The sequence below is a fragment of the Pelmatolapia mariae genome, linkage group LG7 (assembly GCF_036321145.2).
Source record: "Pelmatolapia mariae isolate MD_Pm_ZW linkage group LG7, Pm_UMD_F_2, whole genome shotgun sequence".
Taxonomy (NCBI): domain Eukaryota; kingdom Metazoa; phylum Chordata; class Actinopteri; order Cichliformes; family Cichlidae; genus Pelmatolapia; species Pelmatolapia mariae.
Window position 1 is genome coordinate 49507274 of NC_086233.1, and position 20908 is coordinate 49528181.

Consider the following 20908-nt stretch of genomic DNA (forward strand, 5'->3'; position numbering starts at 1 on the left):
AAAGATATGCCCCTTTCTTCTTCTTTCTTTTTTGGGTTTACATAAATGTCTGTGACCGCTCTGTTATCTGTTATGTTTGCAGTTTCGTACTATGCAAAGTGTTGAATAAAGTTTAAAAAAAAGAAAAGGCTTCAAAGACTAAGGATGTCTCATGTGACTCAGGTTAAATTTGCACATTGAAGCAAAAAGAACTGGTATCTAATGTACAACAAGAACACAGACCAGTCTCAGTAAATGAACTGAGATGTATGTATGCATGCATATTCCAATGATGTGCACTAAAATCATGAATGAAAAGCTTTTAATGGCTGACTTGACATGTAGGTTTGCCTGTTTTACTACCTGACAACTTATGAAAAGCTCCCTCCACAGTGGCAGAACTACAAAGTCAAAGTATTTGACATTGCACCATAAAACAGAACTCCAAACATCAGGCCCTCTGAATATTTGAATCTGCTGTTTAAAACTCATTTCCTTTCCTTCATTTCAAGACGTGACCTCAGTGGCATCCTCCATTAATCCTAAAAAGAAAGGCAGCTTCATCCCTCGGCTGTCACTCAAAGTCCTTTCACCGTGTACTATTTTCTGTCTTTTCATATCTAATCTGAGGCTTGATTTTCAGAGTGTAAGACTTCCATTTACCCCCGAACACTTTCCTCATGGTTTGCAGGTCTTGCTTTGATGTTCATCACTGCATTCCCCACTGCGACCTCCTGAAATCTCACTAGATGGAGCTGTTCTCCACTTTTGAGAGCCCATGTGACTAAGAGTACAACTCTGTGTGTTTTGCAAAGAAACTGATTTGCCAGACACGTTTGATTTTTTAAGATGTTTATTTTTAAAAATGACTCAGGATCTTGGAATTGCTTCACATGTGTCAGCTCGGACGCGGGCTTTCCTTTCTGCCCCACGTAAGCTGTCGAGAATTCATGCAGCTGTGTTGTGTGCCATCAACGCTCTACGGTGATCCTACTAGATTAAAGCTTTGTCACAGAGAAATCAAAAGCTGCAATGATTTGCAATATACTGATATGGATGATAATTGCATAGGATAATAGCCATGCTGTACAATACACATAATTATAAAATAATACGTTAGAATGATTAGTACAGATTTCCTAAAGTAGGCTTTTATACAGGTTTTTTTCATACTTTTCAACATTTAAGTGCATCATATAATATGGATAGTCTTTATATTAACGGTGATCTGATATATAGTTATTGTGATTTAATACATACAGTACATACATACAGTAGATCTTAATCAAATTTAGAGGGACATTGCAAAGCCCTTAAATGTAATAGATACTGTCGGATAAAATGAACCAATGGTATGCAGCAGGATGATAAAACTGTACACATCTGTCATACCAGATTATGGTGGTATTTTCTTTTGCTGAGTGTCGTTTTTCCTCTAAAACACACAGTACAGATTATTAAAATGAAGCCACTCTCAGAGAAAAAAGAAAACAAAACCAAAAAAAAGCCATTTCTGTATCAAACAGAAGGTCAACGTCTTGCATGCATTATTTTTAGAAGTAGTAAAAATGTTAAATTAGTGGTTAAGAGCGTGGGGAAAAATAATAAACGTCAACAACCGCATGCAGTCACAATGGTTATAATGTTAACAATTCTATAATGGTTTGGGTACCTCCTGACCTCACACCCTCACACAATAAAATCATAAGGCATGCCTCATTTAATTCCTCCACAACCATACTTTTAATGGCAGATGCGTCCTATAAACAACGGGTATGGAGTCCATTCTTGTTTACCTTCATATGGTCAATACATGTATAATGAGACCTGCAGAAAATAGAAGATTCAGCTTGTTAGCCCAGTGTAAATGCGATCTATTAGTATATATGAGTTATCCTGCGTGACAAAAGCATTCAGTTATTGTTTCGTATAGTCATTTTGTATTCTTGGAGGGTCTTTACCTTATAATATAAAGCTCCTTGAGGCAACTGTTGTTCTCATTTGGTTCTATGTAATTACACTTAATTAAATCAAATTAAATCAGTCATCTTGGGTTTGTGGCCACGGGTCTTTATTATCAGGGCTTCTCTTAATAATTTAATACTTACTCAGCAGACAGGCTGCTCAGTTTGTATTCCTCTGGCGGAGATTCTTGTCTTTGTGGTTGTTGGTCGAGTTAGTTTTCCTTTACAAAGAAGTAAAACACACAATCAGCTCTCACCTTAAATGAAGCATATATGAGGTGTTATCAAGCAGTTCTGTGATCAAATCCCTAAAAAAACCTCCAAAAACGCCTTGTGGTGTAAATGGCAAATCTCAAATTCAAGGTTATCTTCTCATGCACCTTTACAGTGTATTCAGCAAGGCTGCTGCTTTTTGTCTTAAAACACCTGATTGGACACTTCAAATATCAAATATCAACCGGTCTGGGTGGTGACCCATCATTTTTCACAATGACGCTCACAATGACACAAGATGGCACTCTGGCACAAATCCTTCGTAGGGGCAAAAATATAAATCAGGTCGCTTGATATTTGGTCTCTTGGCAAAAATTGCAGAGACAGTAGAAGTGGTCAGAATAGCAGCTATGCTGGAAACTGTTTGGACATGATCGAGAAGATGATCTTGAACAGAGATGAGCCTAATTTAAATAAAGCTTTTAAACACATGTCATACACAGAAACTAGTGATCTCAGTCCTAACTGTAAAATGATTGTTGTCGTGTATGAAATAAAAACAGCTAATGCTCGGCTTTCTGTTTCATGACATCAAATAAACGCTGCTGGCTGCTAATTAACCAATTTTAACATCTGCAAGCTTGTGGTAGGAATTTACCATCATTGTATTTATAGATGAAACTGACTGATGTTGACAGTTGACTGATGCCTTGATGACGGGCTCAGGGTTATTAATGCAACCACTGACGAAAACATCTACTACTACTGTTTGCAGCCATAAACTGTATATCAAAGATGGACATAGCCAGAGGATTGTCATTTAGTCCTTTTGTCATGTCTAGTCTCTAAACCTTTAAGCCTATATAATGCTGGGATGTCAAACTAATTTTACACCGAGGGCCGAGTACAGCCCAGTTATGTGGGCCAAATGAGTGAAACTCCAATTTCTGTCAGTCTAAAGACATTTAACTACACATTTAATCCCCGAGATATCTTAATATAATATAAAGAAGTACAATTTCGACAGCACATGTCAGTTTTTCTACATGGTAAATGTAAAATTACAGAAAAGTCTTGTAGGTCACTGCTTAGACTTTCCTATATATATTTTGCTGGGTCACTTCTGGCCCCCTAGCCTTATGTTTGACACCCATGCTATAATGTATTTTACACTAAATGGGACAATAAGTTATCAAATTAACATCACATTTTCTTTAACACGACTTAAAACTAGTGACTGAGCCCATAAACACAATGTTTACTGAGGTATTAAGTCATGTAAGAAGCATATTAGTTTTTTCTTCTATAGACTTCTATAGACATTTTGTTGCTCCCTGCTGGCCATTAAAGAGAATGCAGGTATATAGCACTCTCGCATTAGATTACAGTTTTTAGATCTGAGGCTACGTCCATCTTTTACATTCAGTCTTTGACTGCAGCAAGGACAAAACCAGACCCAGGACCAGTTATGTAAATATTTTTTAAACATTTTTAAACATAATTTTTACCTGCTGAGAGTTTTTTCTTTTTTTGTGTGTGTGTGTTTCAGTGAGGTAAGTTTTTTTCCTCTCAAAAAAGATACTAGGTAACTAAAATTTAGGTTACCAGGACACCTGTCAATAGATTACTGAAGCCAGGAGGGGAAACAGGAAGAACAAAACTATGCCTTAAATCACACATCTGCCTGAAACTACATTGTAGCGTGTTAAAAAACATTTAATAAACAATGCATACTGCTTCTCACTGCCAAACATGGGCGGCTTAAGCAGGACTTTCCTAATCCGGACAACTTGTCAGTCACAGCAACAGTGGCCAAACTTGACCTTAAAATACCGTCCGGTGATTTATCTGAAATACTAGGACATGATGCTCACCGTTATTTGTGACCCAGTTTTAGGAACTACTTCACAGTGAGCTCTACAGACTGTCTGGAGTAGATACATCATGATAATCTACAACAAAACACACATTACTTTACCAAGCTAAACGGAGATAAGGTGGTAAGAGGTGAAATGTTTATACTTACATTGGTCCAGCTAGGTCATCATCTGTGGCAGCAAGAGGAAAATATGGAGAAATGAACACCAAAAAAAATAAAATAATCGCAAAGAAGCTGCACACGCTGATGAGGTGTTTTGCTTAAAGCTGACATTTAGTGCCCTAAAAATCTCTATGTCTGTGGTTTCCGAGTACAGACTGTTACCAAATAAAAACATAGCCTAGGTGAAGTAACACAAGAGCAAACTGTACATATATATGTGTGTATGTATATATATATATGTATATATACATATATATATATATATACACATACACACACACACACACACACACATATATATATATATATATATATATATATATATATATATATATATATATACATATATAGATAGATATATAAATGGCTGCGATGCAGAATGAAAAGTAGCTCATGAGAACACTCACAAAACACAGAGTGTAATTAAACATCACAATAAAATGCACGAGCAACTGAGAACAACGGGCAGAATTCAAACTGGGAAAAAAAATACTGTAGTCATGCACAGACAAGCAGCGCTCACAAAGAACATCTGTTCACTCAAGGAGATTAGCGAGAAGCAGGTCCATGAATATCAGCCCCGTACTGCGGTGATAACTCAGCGCAGTATTTTCAAACAGTGACAAAACACTTCAAATTCCTTACAGTGCTACATGCCATTTCTCTGCTGCGGTGATTATGTTTATGAGTGTGATGCAAAGACATGGCATAATCATTTTATTAAAACAAATAAAAACCTAAAGTTTGGAACAGAAACGTTTAAAAGAGCTGATTATAATGTGCCGCAGACAGGAGGATGACGAGGCTGAATGCTTATTGAAATTCACGAGGCATGCAAAGTCTCTCACTTACCACAAACACAGTTTACGATAGGCAATTTGGAAAAAGGGGAGGATGGAAGATATTAAAACAATCTTTTAAAATATATGCAACAAGCGTAGAGAAGAGAAACCAGGTCTGAGAGTTTCAAGTAAAACAATTCACGAAAGAAAGCAATCTGAATCCGTGGTGATTTGCTGCTTAAAGGCTGTACGGATTCTCGAGGTGACTATATCGCTCCCATATTCTGCAATCTATTCTGATAAAATAATAAACCGTAATGAGAAAACGTTCAAGTGCAATGACTGTAGGCGTTAGTGAAAGCCACCGACAGCTCTTAGGTGTCAGTCATTCCCTCGGTGCTACAGCTAATCAGCATGTGACAACATCAAAATTCTGTTTGAGAGGAAAAGGTTGCCCAAATACCATTAATGCATAATATATGACGTAGCTAGACTCTCAAATGAAGTGCTCAGCGCTATCAGAAAATCGCAGGATGGCATACCCAGGTTTCACAGCTAAATTACGAGTATCATAGTTAAGTTTGCATTAGGGACATTGCATTGAGGACACTACAAGGTCCCTGGAAAGGTATTAATAATTGAAACCGCCCACCTCCTCAACACTGCAGTATCATATTTCTCATGAATATTAAAGGCATGATATTGTCCTGACAAGGTGCAACAGTGTCTGCGTTCTGGGTCAGCCTCGCTGCCTGAATTATTGAATGCGGCCACAGCGATGGGCACAGTGTCAGGCAACTCTGCCGGTGCACCTGGGGAAGAAACGCCTTCAAGCTCACACCAGAGCCTTTTCACATGACAGACCCATTAGGTATTTCATTTGTATGCTGAACGCAGCCAATCTATCCCCAGTTATATTTAAACAATGGACTCATAAAACATTCCTAAGCATCATCAGCGGTGACTCACCGTCTTGTAAATCTTCTGGCTTCTTGCGCTTCTCATAAACAACGATGATGATGACCAGGATGATGATCTCAGCCAAAACCCCCAGGAGAGGCCATAAGGGGGCCAAGTGGCTGCGAACCCTCAGCACAGATTTCTCAGTAGTGTGGCCAATCATGTTGGTGGCGTTGCAGACGTACACCCCTGGATCTTCATTAATGTCCAGATTCAGAATGTGGAGCTCTGTGTAGTTGTCTTTGCTGACGATGTAGATGCGTGTTGAGTTTTCAAAGTCCTACGAAGAGGGAATGAAGAGAATCATCCTGGTGATTTGGCAGTGAGAGTTTTTTTACATGGACAGTTTTTTGTGCCTTAGTTTAGATCATGGGGTATTATAAACTCACCAGACATGTTATTAGGTACACCTGTTCAGCTGCTTATTAACACAAATGTCTAATAAGCCAATCACATTGCAGCAACTCAGTGCATTTAGGCTTGTAGACATGGTCAAAACGACCTGCTGAAGTTCAAATTGAGTATCAGAACAGAAAAGAAGATGATGAAAGATGAAAGGTGATTTAAGCCACTTGCATTTCAGAAACTGCTGATTTACTGGGTTTTCCCACACAACCATCTCTGAATCATCTGAAAAGGATGAGCTGCAGTTGTCTGAGTGACAATGAAGTGTTGATGTAAGAGGTCAGAGAAGAATGCCCAGACTGCTTAGAGTTGATAAAAAGTAACTCAAATAACCACTTGTTACAATCAAGGTATGCAAAAGAGCATCTCTGAACGCACAGCACGTCCAACCTTGAAGCAGATGGACGACAGCAGCAGAAGATCAGGTGCTGCTTTTTGTCATCTAAGAACAGGAAACGGAGGCTCCAGTTCGCATGGGCTCACCAAAATTGGATGATAGAGTGTTGAAAAAATGTTGCTTGGTCTGATGAGTCTAAATTTCTACCTGAATATTTGGATGGTAGGATTTGGCATAAACAACATTAAGGCTTGGATCCATGCTGCCCTTTATCAACATTTCAGGCTATTGTGGTGGTCTATGGTGTGGGGGATATTTTCTTGGCCCAGAGCATCACTGACTCACCACCCACCTACGTGAGTATTGTTGCCGATCCACACAGTGTATGCGTCTTCTGATGGCTCCTTACAGCAGGATAATATACCATGTTATAAAGCTAAGATATTTTCAAACTGGTTTCTTGAACATGTCAATGAGTACACTGTTCCTAAAATGACCTACACATTCACCAAATCTCAATCCAATGGAGCACCTTTGAGATGAGGATTGTTTCAAGCACCTTGTTTAATCTATGCTATCACTGATGGGGACGACAAGGAGTACAGAGAACTGACCCAAGGCTTTGTGGACTGGTGCCAGCAGAACTACCTCCAGGTCAACACTAGTAAAACCAAGGAGCTGGTGGTAGACTTCCATAGACACAAACATCCTCCACTGCAACCACTGAACATCCAAGGTATGGACATTGAGACTGTGGACAGCTACAGGTACCTTGGTGTTCATCTGAACAATAAACTGGACTGGACTCATAATTCATACGCCGTCTACAGGAAAGGGCAGAGCAGGCTGTACCTGCTGCGGAGACTCAGGTCTTTTGGAGTGAAAGGCCCACTCCTGAAGACTTTCTATGACTCTGTGGTGGCCTCAGCCATCTTTTACGGTGTGGTCTGCTGGGGTGGCAACATCTCTGCCGGGGACAGGAAGAGACTGAACAGGCTGATCAGAAGGGCCAGCTCTGTTCTAGGATGCCTTCTGGACCCAGTGGAGGTGGTGAGTGACAGGAGAATGGTGGCTAAGCTGTCATCCCTGTTGGACAACATCTCCCACCCCATGCAGGAGAGATTTCGCAGGTCTTTCCTCCCCACTGCTGTCAGACTCCACAACAAAGATTTCAACTGATCAAACACACACATCCACACGTGCAATAGCAATAACACTAAGTGCATTACTCTTTTCTGGCATCGTTGTATTATACTCAATTGTATGTAGCATTTGTATTCTATTTTATTCTATTTTATTCGATTGTATATAGTATTTTATTTTATTTTATTCGATTCTATTGTGTACAGTATCTTATTGATATCTTATTCCAGTGTTTTTCTCTAATTTTTCTATGCAACTTTGCACTGTCCACTGCTGTAACAAAACAAATTTCCCACGCGTGGGACTAATAAAGGTTATTTTATCTTATCTTATCTTAAGAATTAAGGCAGTTCTGAAGGCCTAAGGGGGTCCAACCCAGCTACTAGCAAGGTGTACCTAATTTAGTGACTAATTTGATCTAACACTACATGACAATATCAACTAATATAGGAACTGCTAACTACTACAGTAGTTAGCAATTACTACTACTTACAGTTCTTTATTTAAATGAAAAAGACCTAATCTGTAATGGAACTACACATGACACGTAAAAAGTGCATAAAGGGGAAATTATGTACCTATTAATGTTGCTCTACAAGCATTTGTTCAAACTGGCTTTAAGCACCAAGAGTAAATGTTAAGCCTTTACCAAGAGTAAAGGCTTAAACATCCATTTTTCTACTTCATTTTGGAGTTCAATAGCATCTTTTAAATAGATTTTTACCAATAAAACTTAGCTTTAACTATATTAATGTAGTTATACTAAAGTAAAAATACACTGAGAAGAGTAGTTTCACTTTTATTCTGAAAGGTTAGCTATTGTTTTTTAATCAACTTTCTATGACCATGGGCTTTTTTTTAACATAAAATCAGACTGAAAAACAACAGTCGTGCCTGAGTGTGATACTTTTCAGGTGAAAGCGTTATATCGGTGGGTGTTGTGTTTATATTTATTCTGGATATGTTTTCATTTTTCCATTTATTGTAGATCAATTAAAGAATTGATCAATTAAAGAATTGCTCTACAATATTTTCCATTTGTTGTTTCTGTCAATCGTAAATGTTCTTGTTGAGCTTTAATATTTAGAGTAAGTCAAACACATACAATCCTTACTGTGTTAGAGTGCAGCTGTGGGATTTGTGGACTTTAACCTCTTAACCTTAAGTGTTCTTAATGGTGACCTTCTGCTTAGGTAGCTAGTCTGAATTACTAGCAGGAGATTTACTTTACCACGGAAACCGGTTGCTGTACATATGAGACTTAGAATCTTTTTAAAATCATAAAATCTAAACATCACAAATGATATCTAAGCAGTATCATTTAAATTCATATGACATACCTTGTCGTTCCTGCGCCAGGACCACGCAGGGTGAGGATAGCCCACAGACTTACAGTGGAGTATAGCGTGCTCGCCCTCGTTCTTATTCTCACTACGTTTGTGGCCTACAATCTCAGGAGCAGCTAAAACACAAAACACATTTGAGAAATTAATTTTAAAAAAATAACGATAATAATATAATTTTTGTTATTTTTCCAAGTTGAAACTGATAGTAATGCTCTCACTGTTGGCTGTATTGTTTTTAACCACATTGCACATTTATAAGGTAATCTGAGTAAAAGCTAAACATAACTTGCACTAAAACAGTCACGAGGTAAAACACACACAGCAGATTGTTTTCTAATAGAAATGCCCCATATAATATCAAGAAAACTGCCCCTGAAATCCAATTTGCCTCCATTGCAATGCAACAGCAGAAAAGGCTGATCAGATTTTACCGTTGAGACATAATCCCTTTCCATCAGACAAACAAGACACCATCTGCTGCCACTGAGCCGGGCACTGGCTTGATGGAGGTGTCAAGGGCACAGGCTGCCTCTGAGCAGCCAGCAGAGCCGTTTGAGATCACAGGTCCTCACATGACAGCAATACAAGTGCTCAAGGCCATTTTTATTGGTGGCATCTCTAATGTGGCCTCAAAATTGCAAAGACGGCTTTAACTCGCCAATCAACACCTACATTTAACTTCGATGGTGGCGTTGGCCGAAGGAGTCGTGCTGAAGGTGTAGACACACATATACACTCCAGCGTCATCTGCTCTTGGTCTCTTCAGCCTGCGGACCAGAAATACATCTCACGTGAATGCACGCCAGGCTGCTAAACACCTCTTCCTCTCACACTCATGAAAAAAGCTGACCATCTATACCTGTACTCAGTGTTCTTGCTTGAGTCACGCGTTTCCGGGATCTCCTCACCGTTCTTCATCCAGAAGCTTTCCTGGACGGTGTTGTGGGGGCTGGTCAGGTTGCACTGCAGTGTGAGGCTTTCTCCTTCCACTGGAAGTGTGACGTGTTCGGAGGCAGCGATCGACGGCTCTGCAAGAGAGGCATAGCTCAGCCACAACAGAAGTAGTGGGTGAAGGCGCGCTGGAAGATGTAGAGTTCAGACACTACAGACGACTGGTCGTTTTTCAATAATGCTCAGGAATAGTTTAAAGTGGGAGGAATTATTCTGGGCATCCCAGCATGCTGACGAAAAGCTCCATTCACTTTCTGGGTAGCTGGACATGAAATACACCCATTCGAGCAACTACATTACCAAATATAACTTTACAGAACAAAATGCAGCTTTTGGATTACAGGCTAGCTTTGGATGAGTTTTCTCTTTTTAAGAAACACTTGGTTTAATTACAGCAGGTGGATGTGTTTTGTGTGAGACATGATGATAAGTATACATCTGTTACAATGCAGGTGGATAAAAGCAGGTTTCACATTACAGTGACTCCAGAACATTTTTTATGAATCACACTAATGTTATTTATACAAATTCTTTGCACTTACCACAACTGATTTAGCTTTTCGTGAAAATATCCCTCCACTTAATTTAGAGATTAGATTTATTATCTTAAAATGAACCCCTTACAACAATTAAAATCTGCCTCCTCATTTGCATCCCGTAGAAATTTAACCTGCCGAAGCTGCTCGCTTGAGTTGGCTTTTAAACAATGAAGATCTTAATTGGAGAGTTAGTATTCTGCTTAATCCTGATTATCTATGTCTTGTTTGCACAGTTAGACACCAGTGAAGCTCTTAATCTGTAGTCATGGCCTAAAACACCGTCTGCACACAAAGCACCTGCAGGTTTGTGCTGGCAGGTACTCAGCCCCCCTCCCAAAAAAAAAAGAAAAAAAACTGTATGGAGATTTGGTCCCCATTTTTGTACTTTTATAAGGCAGTCTGCTGCAGAAGATCCACGTCTATAGAAAAAGCACTGTGACTCTGGTGAGCAAACAAGAAACTACTGTTAGCGCTAATATGAGTCAGAAATGAGACGTGCTATCACTCTCCAAATAAAACATGGCTGTGATGAAGGTGATACCAAATGCCAAATACCAAGCAGGTTACAACAATGAGAGAAAAATCACAATTATAATTAATAATTCTGGGAAATTAGAAGAAAAGAGGAGAAAAGGGAGGAAAAGAAGGAAAAAAATGGGCTCTGTGAGCTCTAGTTTGAAGATGAGAGGATGGTGTTTTTTCCTCATTTCTTAGGTCTGTGGGGGAGGGTGGCACCTACTTAGGAAGCTACTGCTCCTCTGGAGAGGTATGATGGAGGCTGAATCACACAGGAACTGGGGGAGGATTGCTCTACACTGACCACTCACTCTGCAGTACTGTTATAGTGGCCTGAGCACGGATCCAGGTGGTGGCTGGATTTTGGTGGAGGTCATTACGCCGTGGGTCATTGCTGGCTCTGCACTCGTATGTCCCAGAATCGTCTAGTGTGAGATGCGATACCCCCAACACGCTCACAGCATTGATGCCGTAGGCGGTGCTGATGGACACCCGCCGCTTCCGGGCGCCATCCCACAGCTGCCTGAAAGAGTCGGCTCGGTTGATCTCAGAGTACCACCACTGGATTTCGGGGGTGGGGTTACCTACCACGTCACAGTACAGCTCAAAGGTGTCACCTGTGAGCTTAGTCTCAGAAAGAGGTGATTTCACAAAGCCTGCCGGTGCTGGTGGTGGTCGTTTACGGGGGCAGCGTGTCCAGAGGTAAAACAAAAGAGGAGAAACAGGTGCAGGTGAGAAAATAACAGGTTAAATTAAAACAGGAGCCAGACAAGGGACATGACAAAATGAAAAGAACAGCAACAAATGCAAAAGAATGAACAGAACAGACAAATTATGTTAAAATTAGAAATAAATTAATTAATAAATGACAGCTGCTTAACTCCCCAATTAATCTAATCATTTCCTGGTTTATAAATTTTCCAGCCATGTTGATAAATTCAAATTAAAGTTGCAAATATCATCATTTCCCTTCATTAATTAATCTAGCACTCATTAGTTTTTCCCAATTGAAAAGGGACTTGTTATCAGAGGATCCTTGAAGCTAGTCTCACCACTTGTAGCCACCTCAAGGCACTTAACTTTAATTTCAGTGGTCCCAGGGATGAATAAGGACACCAGTCAAATCTGACTAAAGAAAGGTTCCTGGTTTGTAAGTAAATCTTCTAATACCAACTTTGCTGTTACACAATCACCCCACAGATTTCAGTTAAGCATTATTTTTATCCATAGTGCGTTCTGAATCGAAATCAAAGAAGAAAGAAATTGAGATTTTGGGTTCATCCTATTCTCACTAGAAAGCAACATCAGGAAGTTGGTTTGATCGAGAAGTTGAATCTGTATTACGGTCTCTTTTGTACATATTTCAACAAATTAGTGAAAAATAGAGTTTTTAGTCCAAAAAATAGTAGCCAATCTACTTAATTTGGATTGGCTGTTCTTTTTTTCTTTCTTTAAGAGAGGAAGGCTACGTCCACATGTACACGGGTATTTTTGAAAACGGAGATTTACCGTTTTCGTTTTTTAAAAAAAATCCCGTCCACACGTAAAAGCCAAAAACGAAGGAAAACGCTGCTAGGAACATGCCAAAGCAGCAGGTGGCGATATATTCCTAACCGTGTAGAAATGTTGGCCAATCAGAAGTCTATAAGCCTAGGTGGGAAAGAGTAAACAAAGATGGCGCATAGAAGCAGAACTGAGTCCTTTGTGTGGAGGGATAGAAACTGTGTGTGTATATGTAAGCATCTAAACACTGCAGAGAGTAAAATTAACAGTAACGGTATTTTGTCTCAGTCCGCCATTGTAGAAAATCATTTCACCGAAACAATAACCTGGCGCACAGTGTGACGTCAAAAAAGGCGCACACCTTTGATGCTGCGTTTTCTCCGTTTTCCTCGTCCACAGGTAAACGCAAAAACGGAGTTTTCAAAAATCTCCACCCTTGCAGGAGTTTTGTAAAAATCTCCGTTTTCAGTGACCGAAAACGCCGTTTACGTGTGGACGGAAGGTGCAAACGCATAGAAAAATCTGCGTTTTCAAAAATACCCGGGTACGTGTGGACGTAGCCGAAGAGAGAGAGATGAGGTCTATCGCAATAGTTTCATTTTTCTATCGAGAAAAAGTTATTTCGCAATACATATCGTTATCGTTCTATCGCCCAGCTCTAGTGTGAACCGCTACAAAAAACATTTTTGCACAAATTTTACACCAAATTTAAAATAATCATTTTATATAACTCATCTTGGGTCTGTAAGCTCAAGACATTTTAATTCCTCTCACCTTAAGCTAACTTCACCATGTTTACAACAAGCACCCACTATACATATATATATATGTGTGTGTGTGTGTGTGTATATGTGTATATATATATATATATTACACAAAATAAGAAAAAACAAATCAGATCCATTTTAATTGTTTAGTCTTGCTTTTAAAGATGCGACCATTCGCTCTCAACCAGAGCCCAGCGCAATGTGATGGCGTCTGATGCAAAGTCACAAATCAGTTCATTGACAAACAGTTTCACCTCTGATGAGCCATCAGTCATCACATTGACAATTTTTGCTCTGGGAAAAAGAGACAACCCCAGATCTGTCTAAACTATTATTGCTGCTATTCCTGGGAAGCTTTAATTCAATTCTTCTGGGACGGCCCTGTAAGGCTGCTTTCACTTGGTTCTGTGCAATTAATGGCATCATATAAAACTGTGCCTGGCTCGCACAGCGCTCACATCAAGAAGTCCTCCACACGACCTTGTCATTTTCTTGGCTGTATAATAAATATATCTCAGTGCTCAGAAAATTGTGTTTATGTAATTACTGAATAACAAGGACACTGATACAACAGGCTGCTTATAATTTGACTGGATTGAAATGTCTCCCTTTTAAATGTAAATGCCATTAATCATGGAGGTGGAAGTTATAAGCACGGTCTATAGGCTCTGCAGAGAGACAAGCCTCAGCTCTGGGTCTCTGGGGAGTGTGTGGGCACACGGTGATAGACCCCCTGCGTTTCCATAGAAGCACTCTACGGCAACAAAGTAGGAAGAAGAGACAGCCAACCAGATGAGACAGACCATCACAAGACAGATGATCACCTGGTTTCTGTGTCAAGCTGCTGACATCACAAGACTCTGCTGCACAGCCTGCAACAGGTTCCCGAAGACCAGCCCATATACAGTGTGCACATAAAGATTCCTTCATACATGCAAACCAGCAAATAACATGACTGAAACCTAAAGCCAGCACCTCAGCTCTTATCGCAGAAATGCTGAGAGACAGACCCCGTCAACTCCGACAGAGTAGACATGTTAAAAGTGCTGAGCCAGTAGCCACGTCCTCGCACACCACTGTACAGCACATGTCAGAATGACGCCACTCACGTCAGGATGATTTCGGTTTAGTTTTGTGTGCGTCTAATGTGTGGGATGTTTTTTTTCCATTAGTGAATAATAAGCTAGCTTAATATCTTAAATTAAACATGATGTCCAAAGACAAAGTTCTCACATAGCACTTCAAAGTTTGAATGCAACTTAAGGTCACATTCCTGGTGCAACTCAGCGAGAACGTTCATGACTGACGCGGGCCCGGGATTTCGAGGGGTGGAAAACTATGCTACTCCAGCTGGATTTCAAAATGTGCTTCTTTTCACATGAGCTGGGCGAGGACAGCTCACTAAACTGTGGAGAATTGTAATGTTTGTCCTTTTCATTAAGGCTTAAATTATCTACACAGTCCCTATTTGAGGCACAAATTAAAGCTCCTTCTGCTAGCAATTAATCTTTTTTTACTCACAGTGAGATGTGTTTCCTGTACTGCTGTCACAAAGACTGAGGTTCACTTTTATTTTTTCACCTCCTTTATCCCCTCCAATGAATTTTTTCTTTAATTTGTTACTTTCCACAGTTACTGCGCTTGTTGCTGCTCTGCTATTTCCATCGCTTAGGGAACACCACTGATGAATGCCAGGGAAAATAAAATTGCTATCGTCTTCTCATTTTTTAGTGATTTTCCTGGGAGATTTTGTATCTGGTGCAAGACAGAATTACATCATAAACCTTTGATTATGGGAGGCAACCAATCTAAAAACAAATGGTGCTAAACTCAACAGCCATAACATTGTGCAAAGAAAATTTAGTTCATATTGACGTGTTAAAGGAAATAATTTGCTTATTTCACACTTAAACTTATAAAAACCCAATGCAACATCGTAAAATTGTTCTTGTTGTAGCAAATCACATCTCATTTATTATCAAGAGATCTATATATATATATGCTATATCAGCGTGACAGTCCAAAAATCTGTTATCGCCATCTAACGTTTTCCTTGTCTGTGTTCCCAATTTGCTTCTAAATTCTTTCTGAATTTTAATGTGCATAAAGCACCTGTGTGTGTGTGTGTCTTTTGTTCTCTCAATGAAATAATTGTTTGGTCTTTAGATGTCGTGTTTATATGCTTTTTCTGTTAATACTGCAGTTCTGTGCATTATTGGTCCTTGTATTTTTTTTATTTTTGCACTTTTGCACTTTTTGACTCGTGTTTTTTTTTGTTGCTGTTGTTGTTGCTGTTGTTGTTATTTTTAAAACCTTTAGCCTTTCAGTTTGGTTTCAGTTCAAGTTCAGGTGTTTATTTTTATTCTTTGCAGAAGTTTTAGTTTCCTCTGTTTTTCCCCATCTGTTCCTCTTTCTTGTCTTTCTACTAGCATCTGTTCCACTGTTTGTTATTCTTGTTAGCGTGGGTTTTGTCGCTGCATTTACCCTTTGTCTTCTGAGCTGTTCCCTCTTTTGCTTTGAAGGTTACCTTTCTGCCGTGCCTCGCTCTAGTTTTACTTTCGGTTTTTCGGTTTGTAATAAACTGTGCTGATTAGGTTAAGCTGTGTCTCGTTCCTCACCCGTTTCCACGTGCCCATCAGTCCAGTATATAAATAGTCCTGCCTTTCTTTTGTCCTTTATCAAAGTGTTTGTTCCTGTCCAGATCCACACTATGACACTGTGTGCCAATTTCAGGTTTATTATTCAAACTGCAAATCCAAGAGCACAAACTGACAGCAGACGACCTCGAATCGTCTGACGAATCCAATTTAAATGTGTCTAAAATGAAGAAATTCTGGCCACAGTCCCAGTTTATGTTCCAACACATACTGAAGAAAACAGCAATTACATATATTCACATGCTGGACGGTATTAACTGCACAGTGAAAATGGTTCTAATATATATGTCTTAAATGTTTTGATATAGTTTAATAAACATTTCGAACACTGAAATGCAACATAAGGGAGCTGATGTGTTATAGTAACAATAATTATACTTACATGCAATCAGATTAAACTGAATTTGACAACTGTGTTGTTCAAGCATGTTAATGTTTTATATGCATCGTGGGGCTTCAGAAAACGGCACTACTTCTCTTACATTTCCCTGTAGGGATTGCCTTTGATGTTAAATATAGCAGAAATGCACATTCGAGATGAAACAATGCATCCATCAAATAATTATCAGAAAAAAAAGAATAAATGTGGGCAATTGTGGTTAATCGTGATCAGTAATGGTTTATGTCATTTTCCAGTCAAAAATACAAACCGTTCACTGGTTCCAACCTTTTAATTTCAGGATTTAGCTTTTTTTCTCCTGTGTGCTACTCAGCTGCTCGGGGTTTAAATTTTCATGAGAAACATGTCAGCATCGTCTTATGTTTCGGAAAACTGTGATGAGATTTGTTCCCCGCTTTTTCCCTTCTTCGTCCATATGTTGACCAAATAATTTCTTAGTCAAGTGAGAGTAATAATCAGTGGATTGCTGGGCAATGAAAACAACTGATATTTAATATCCCCGGCAATTATCGTGCTTTATATGCTTTTGTTAATTTGCTCTATTATAATACAATACATTGTTACATCTTTTAGTTTTACATGTTTAAATCGTTTCCTTAAACACAATCATTTTCAGTCTCTGGAAACATCTACAAATGTAATGCAAATTATTTGTAATTTGGCCAATTCATCAGGTACTGAAACAATAAAATCTACAATTCAAACTGAAATAGCTCACAAAATATCATTTTTTAGCTTCTGAAAATAAAACATTACTTTGTTTTTCAGACTGTTTAAACAGTCTATTATGTTAACTTCACTTTAGACTCATACATCCACAGAGAGTAGGGCTGGGAATCACAAGATACGATCTTGATACATTGGGAAAAGAATCATTTATTTCATCTCTGCACTGTTGTGTTACAGATTACTATTGCATTAAATACCAATTCAATTAACTGGCAGTCTGATTTTTCCCCCATGTGAGTCAGTTTCTTCTCCTTCTTCACTTCATTTAAAACATTAGCTCAAAGAGACATGAAGAAGTGAGTCTGGTAAATCAAACTGGATTGATATCTATTTAGAGCAGGGGTGTCGAACTCCAGGCCTCGAGGGCCGGTGTCCTGCAGGGTTTAGATAACACCTTGGGTCAACACATCTGAATCAAATGATCAGTTCATTACCAGGCTTCTGGAGAACTTCAAGACATGTTGAGGAGGTAATTTAGCCATTTAAATCAGCCGTGTTGGATCAAGGACACATCTAAAACCTGCAGGACACCGACCCTCGAGGCCTGGAGTTCGACACCTGTGATTTAGAGCATCTGTATGTTGTGAAAAAACATTGATATTTGGTGTCAGAGGGGGGATAACGCATCTCGACAGGAAGCAACATGATATACTGTTGTATTAATCTTTTGAGATATAGCTTCACATATAAGCAGCCAAATGGATTCTGGGACGTGACTGGCAGCAGTGTTTGTTAATATTCTGTGTGACCGCAATCTGAAGAAAGGAAGAAGAAAAAGAAGAAGAGAGAAAACTACAATATTTGAAAGGCAATAAAGAAGATTGATCTCTACCTCCTCCTGTCGGATGTAAAGCCAGTATTTCTAATCAGAAGTCTGAGCTTTGTCAGCTCTGATTGGAGAGGAGATGTTATGAGTGGGCGCACAGTATAGGAGGAGATGTGTAATGCAATCCTACACATGGACCACTCCGGGGAAGGCCGGAGCTCAATCCATTCTCACTCGTCCGCACACAGAGCTCGCAAAGAGATGCAAGAAGCACTGCACGCTTACAGTATACACAAACAGATAGTGGGCTGAGAGGGGGGTTACACTGCCCTAATCAGTTTGGGGAGGGATGAGATTTACGAGCCGAGGGTGAATTGGGCAAGTGGAGCTGCGCTGGGAAATCAATGCCATTCTGCAGTGCAGCACGTCTCAGCAAAGAGTTAACAGATTCACTGTTGCAAGAGGACATTAAAGCCATAGTTCCCAGTGCAGCATCTCTGCTCTAAAAATAGGAACATGCAGCAAAATGGACTGATGCTATTTACAGAGCTGCGCTTCTAAGGTCCTACATAATTACACAGGCCTACATGTTACAAGGACCTGCACTGATGCATACAATTATTTCACTCTGTAGCAGAGGATTTTATTTTTTCTCAATTCCTGATCCTTATCCTGCCATTTCTGAGCAGACCCAAGCGTGACAGCATGTTGACTGGTCGTGTGAGAGAGTGTTTGTGTGCTGGCATCACAGGTTTTAAACTTGAGTGTGGCACGATCCTACCCGTGGACAGAACTTGTCCTTGCTGCCTGAACCGCTCATGTATCGGCTCAGTATTCAGCTCCACACTTCAAAGGACATTTTAGGGACACTGCACGGGCCTCCTTATGGCTCACTACAGCAGTACAGATTGTAGCCCATTAATGATTTATTAACCCTTCTTTTCTAACGCTGGGCCAACAAGACGCCAATCGATCCGCTCTGGTGTGTGTTTCTATCAGAGTAACGTTAAAGGATTATCTAATGAGCCTGGAGGAATCTTGCAGTGATTCATTTAAAGTAACATTTTTTAATGCATCAAAGTCAGCCAATGCCAGTGCCTCCCTTAAAATCGCATTCTCACCATGATGTGTAACACGCTGCGTTTTTCTATAGGGAGAGCTTTCCTACCGTTCTGAGATGAGACGGACTGCAGCATCAGAGCTCCAAATATCGCCACCGAGAAGATCATGACTGCAGCTCTGCGATTGCCAGGTATCATCTTCGGAGACGGTGGACGGAAAATGCCGGTAGGAGAGCGCTAAGGTGACCTGCGCCGGTTATGATGGAGCGGGCTGGGTTCGCCGAGGCTCGCACCTCCAGATACTCCCCAGTCGTGTCACGTACAGAGTCAAGCGTCGCTATGTAGACGAGCTTGAGCCCACAGAGGTGCAGCTGGCTACCTGTGCCGCTCTGCTGACAACCCGGTGCAGACACCGAACCACCTTTTTTTCCTTTTTTTTTTCTTAAGCACCCGTTACATCTTTAATCCCGCGAGATCTTGGAGGAGCGCAGAGACAAGACGGTGCGTCCAATGGCAAAGTGGAGCACAAATCGATTTTGTTGAAATAAGATAATAACCATGGTATTTATATCTATATTGCTAGACCTGTTTTGTCATAATTATTTAAGAATCAGAATATAGTTGCGATTGTTTCTTTCTTGTGGTCAAATTTAGCCGTTGTGAGTTTGTCGCCTACAGTGTCTGCAAACCAATCAGAAGCGAGTGTTTCTTTGACACTGAATCCTTCAGCCTATATAGTAGCTACTCGCTGAGCAGCCGTGTCCTGTGTCAAGCAGGTTCTCACTCGGGCTGACTAAGCCTTGAACCCAACAGCACCTGTGGCTTTACGCAAACTTTTAATCCAATTTCTCTTTGAGCAAATATAGGGTAATGGCAGGCTGACACCTACAGCACAGAAGCACAAGTCACTTGGTATTCTACATCATGAATGTGGGGCAAAGAGTATGGTGTCTTTTGCCTTCAGAACTGCGTTAATTGTGCTATGGGTTCAGTGAGGTGCTGGAAACATTATTTTTGATCCACGCTGACATGACAGCATCACACAGTTGCTGCAGATTTATCACCTGTACATCCATGATGCCAATGTTCTGTAGCACTACACCTCAAAGGTGCTCTGTTGGATTGAGATCTTGTGACTGTGGACGCCATGTGAGTACAGATAACTCATTTTCATGTTCAAGAAACCAGTTCGAGGGGATCTGATCTTCGTGACATGGTGTGTTATCCTACTGGAAGCATCCATTAGAAAATGAGTATTCTGTGGTTTTAAAGGGATGGACAAAGGGATGCAAATACGTCACTTTACCACCAGCAACTGCCTGAACAACTGATACAAGTCAAGAAGAATGAATGCATTTATGTTGTTAACACTCAATTCTGTCTCTACCAGACCAGGCAATATTGTAGTATCAGCTTCCTGTTTTCACCTGACAGGAGTGGCATTTGGTGTGGTCTTCTGCTGTTGTAGTCCATCTTCCTTCTCCGTTCTGATGCTCGGTTTGAACTTCAGCAGGTTGTCCTGATCGTGCCTAAATGCACTGAGATGCTGCCATTTGATTGGCTGATCACATATTTGCGTTAATGTGAGATTGAACCAGTGTATTGAACAACGTATTAACCAAGAGTTTGTACTCATATCACCATACTTGCATTGTTTGCATAATTATATGTAAGTGAAAAAAAGCATTTACATATCAAATGAAAAGAAACAATTCAATTCAGTTTTATTTATATCGCAACCAATCACAACAACTGTTGCCAACACTCTATATTGTAAATTAAAGATTTGTTTTACCACTTCTTCAGTCAGTAATTAAATTCCTGTATTAATAAAAGAGAAAAGTAAAAC

At 39.9% G+C, this 20908-nt stretch overlaps 1 protein-coding gene across 3 annotated transcripts; it reads right to left on the reverse strand.

Annotated features, from left to right (window-relative positions):
* Positions 1-807: 807 nt before the first annotated feature.
* On the reverse strand, positions 808-19817 carry LOC134631277 (neuroplastin-like). 3 transcript variants are annotated; one of them, XM_063479458.1, is made up of 9 exons: positions 19167-19817; positions 11488-11841; positions 10030-10198; positions 9843-9937; positions 9165-9286; positions 5949-6219; positions 4183-4192; positions 2088-2164; positions 808-1806 (listed from the first exon to the last, which is right to left on the reverse strand). In XM_063479458.1, exons 1-8 carry the CDS (start codon positions 19255-19257, stop codon positions 2104-2106), a joined length of 1173 nt encoding a protein of 390 aa, XP_063335528.1. In that variant the 5' UTR covers positions 19258-19817; the 3' UTR covers positions 808-1806; positions 2088-2103. The 3 variants fall into 3 exon arrangements, with proteins under 3 accessions (XP_063335528.1, XP_063335526.1, XP_063335529.1); XM_063479456.1 differs by having other exon boundaries at positions 809-1806; positions 4183-4204; positions 19167-19816; XM_063479459.1 differs by lacking the exon at positions 11488-11841 and having other exon boundaries at positions 810-1806; positions 4183-4204; positions 19167-19797.
* Between the last annotated feature and the right edge of the window lie 1091 nt (positions 19818-20908).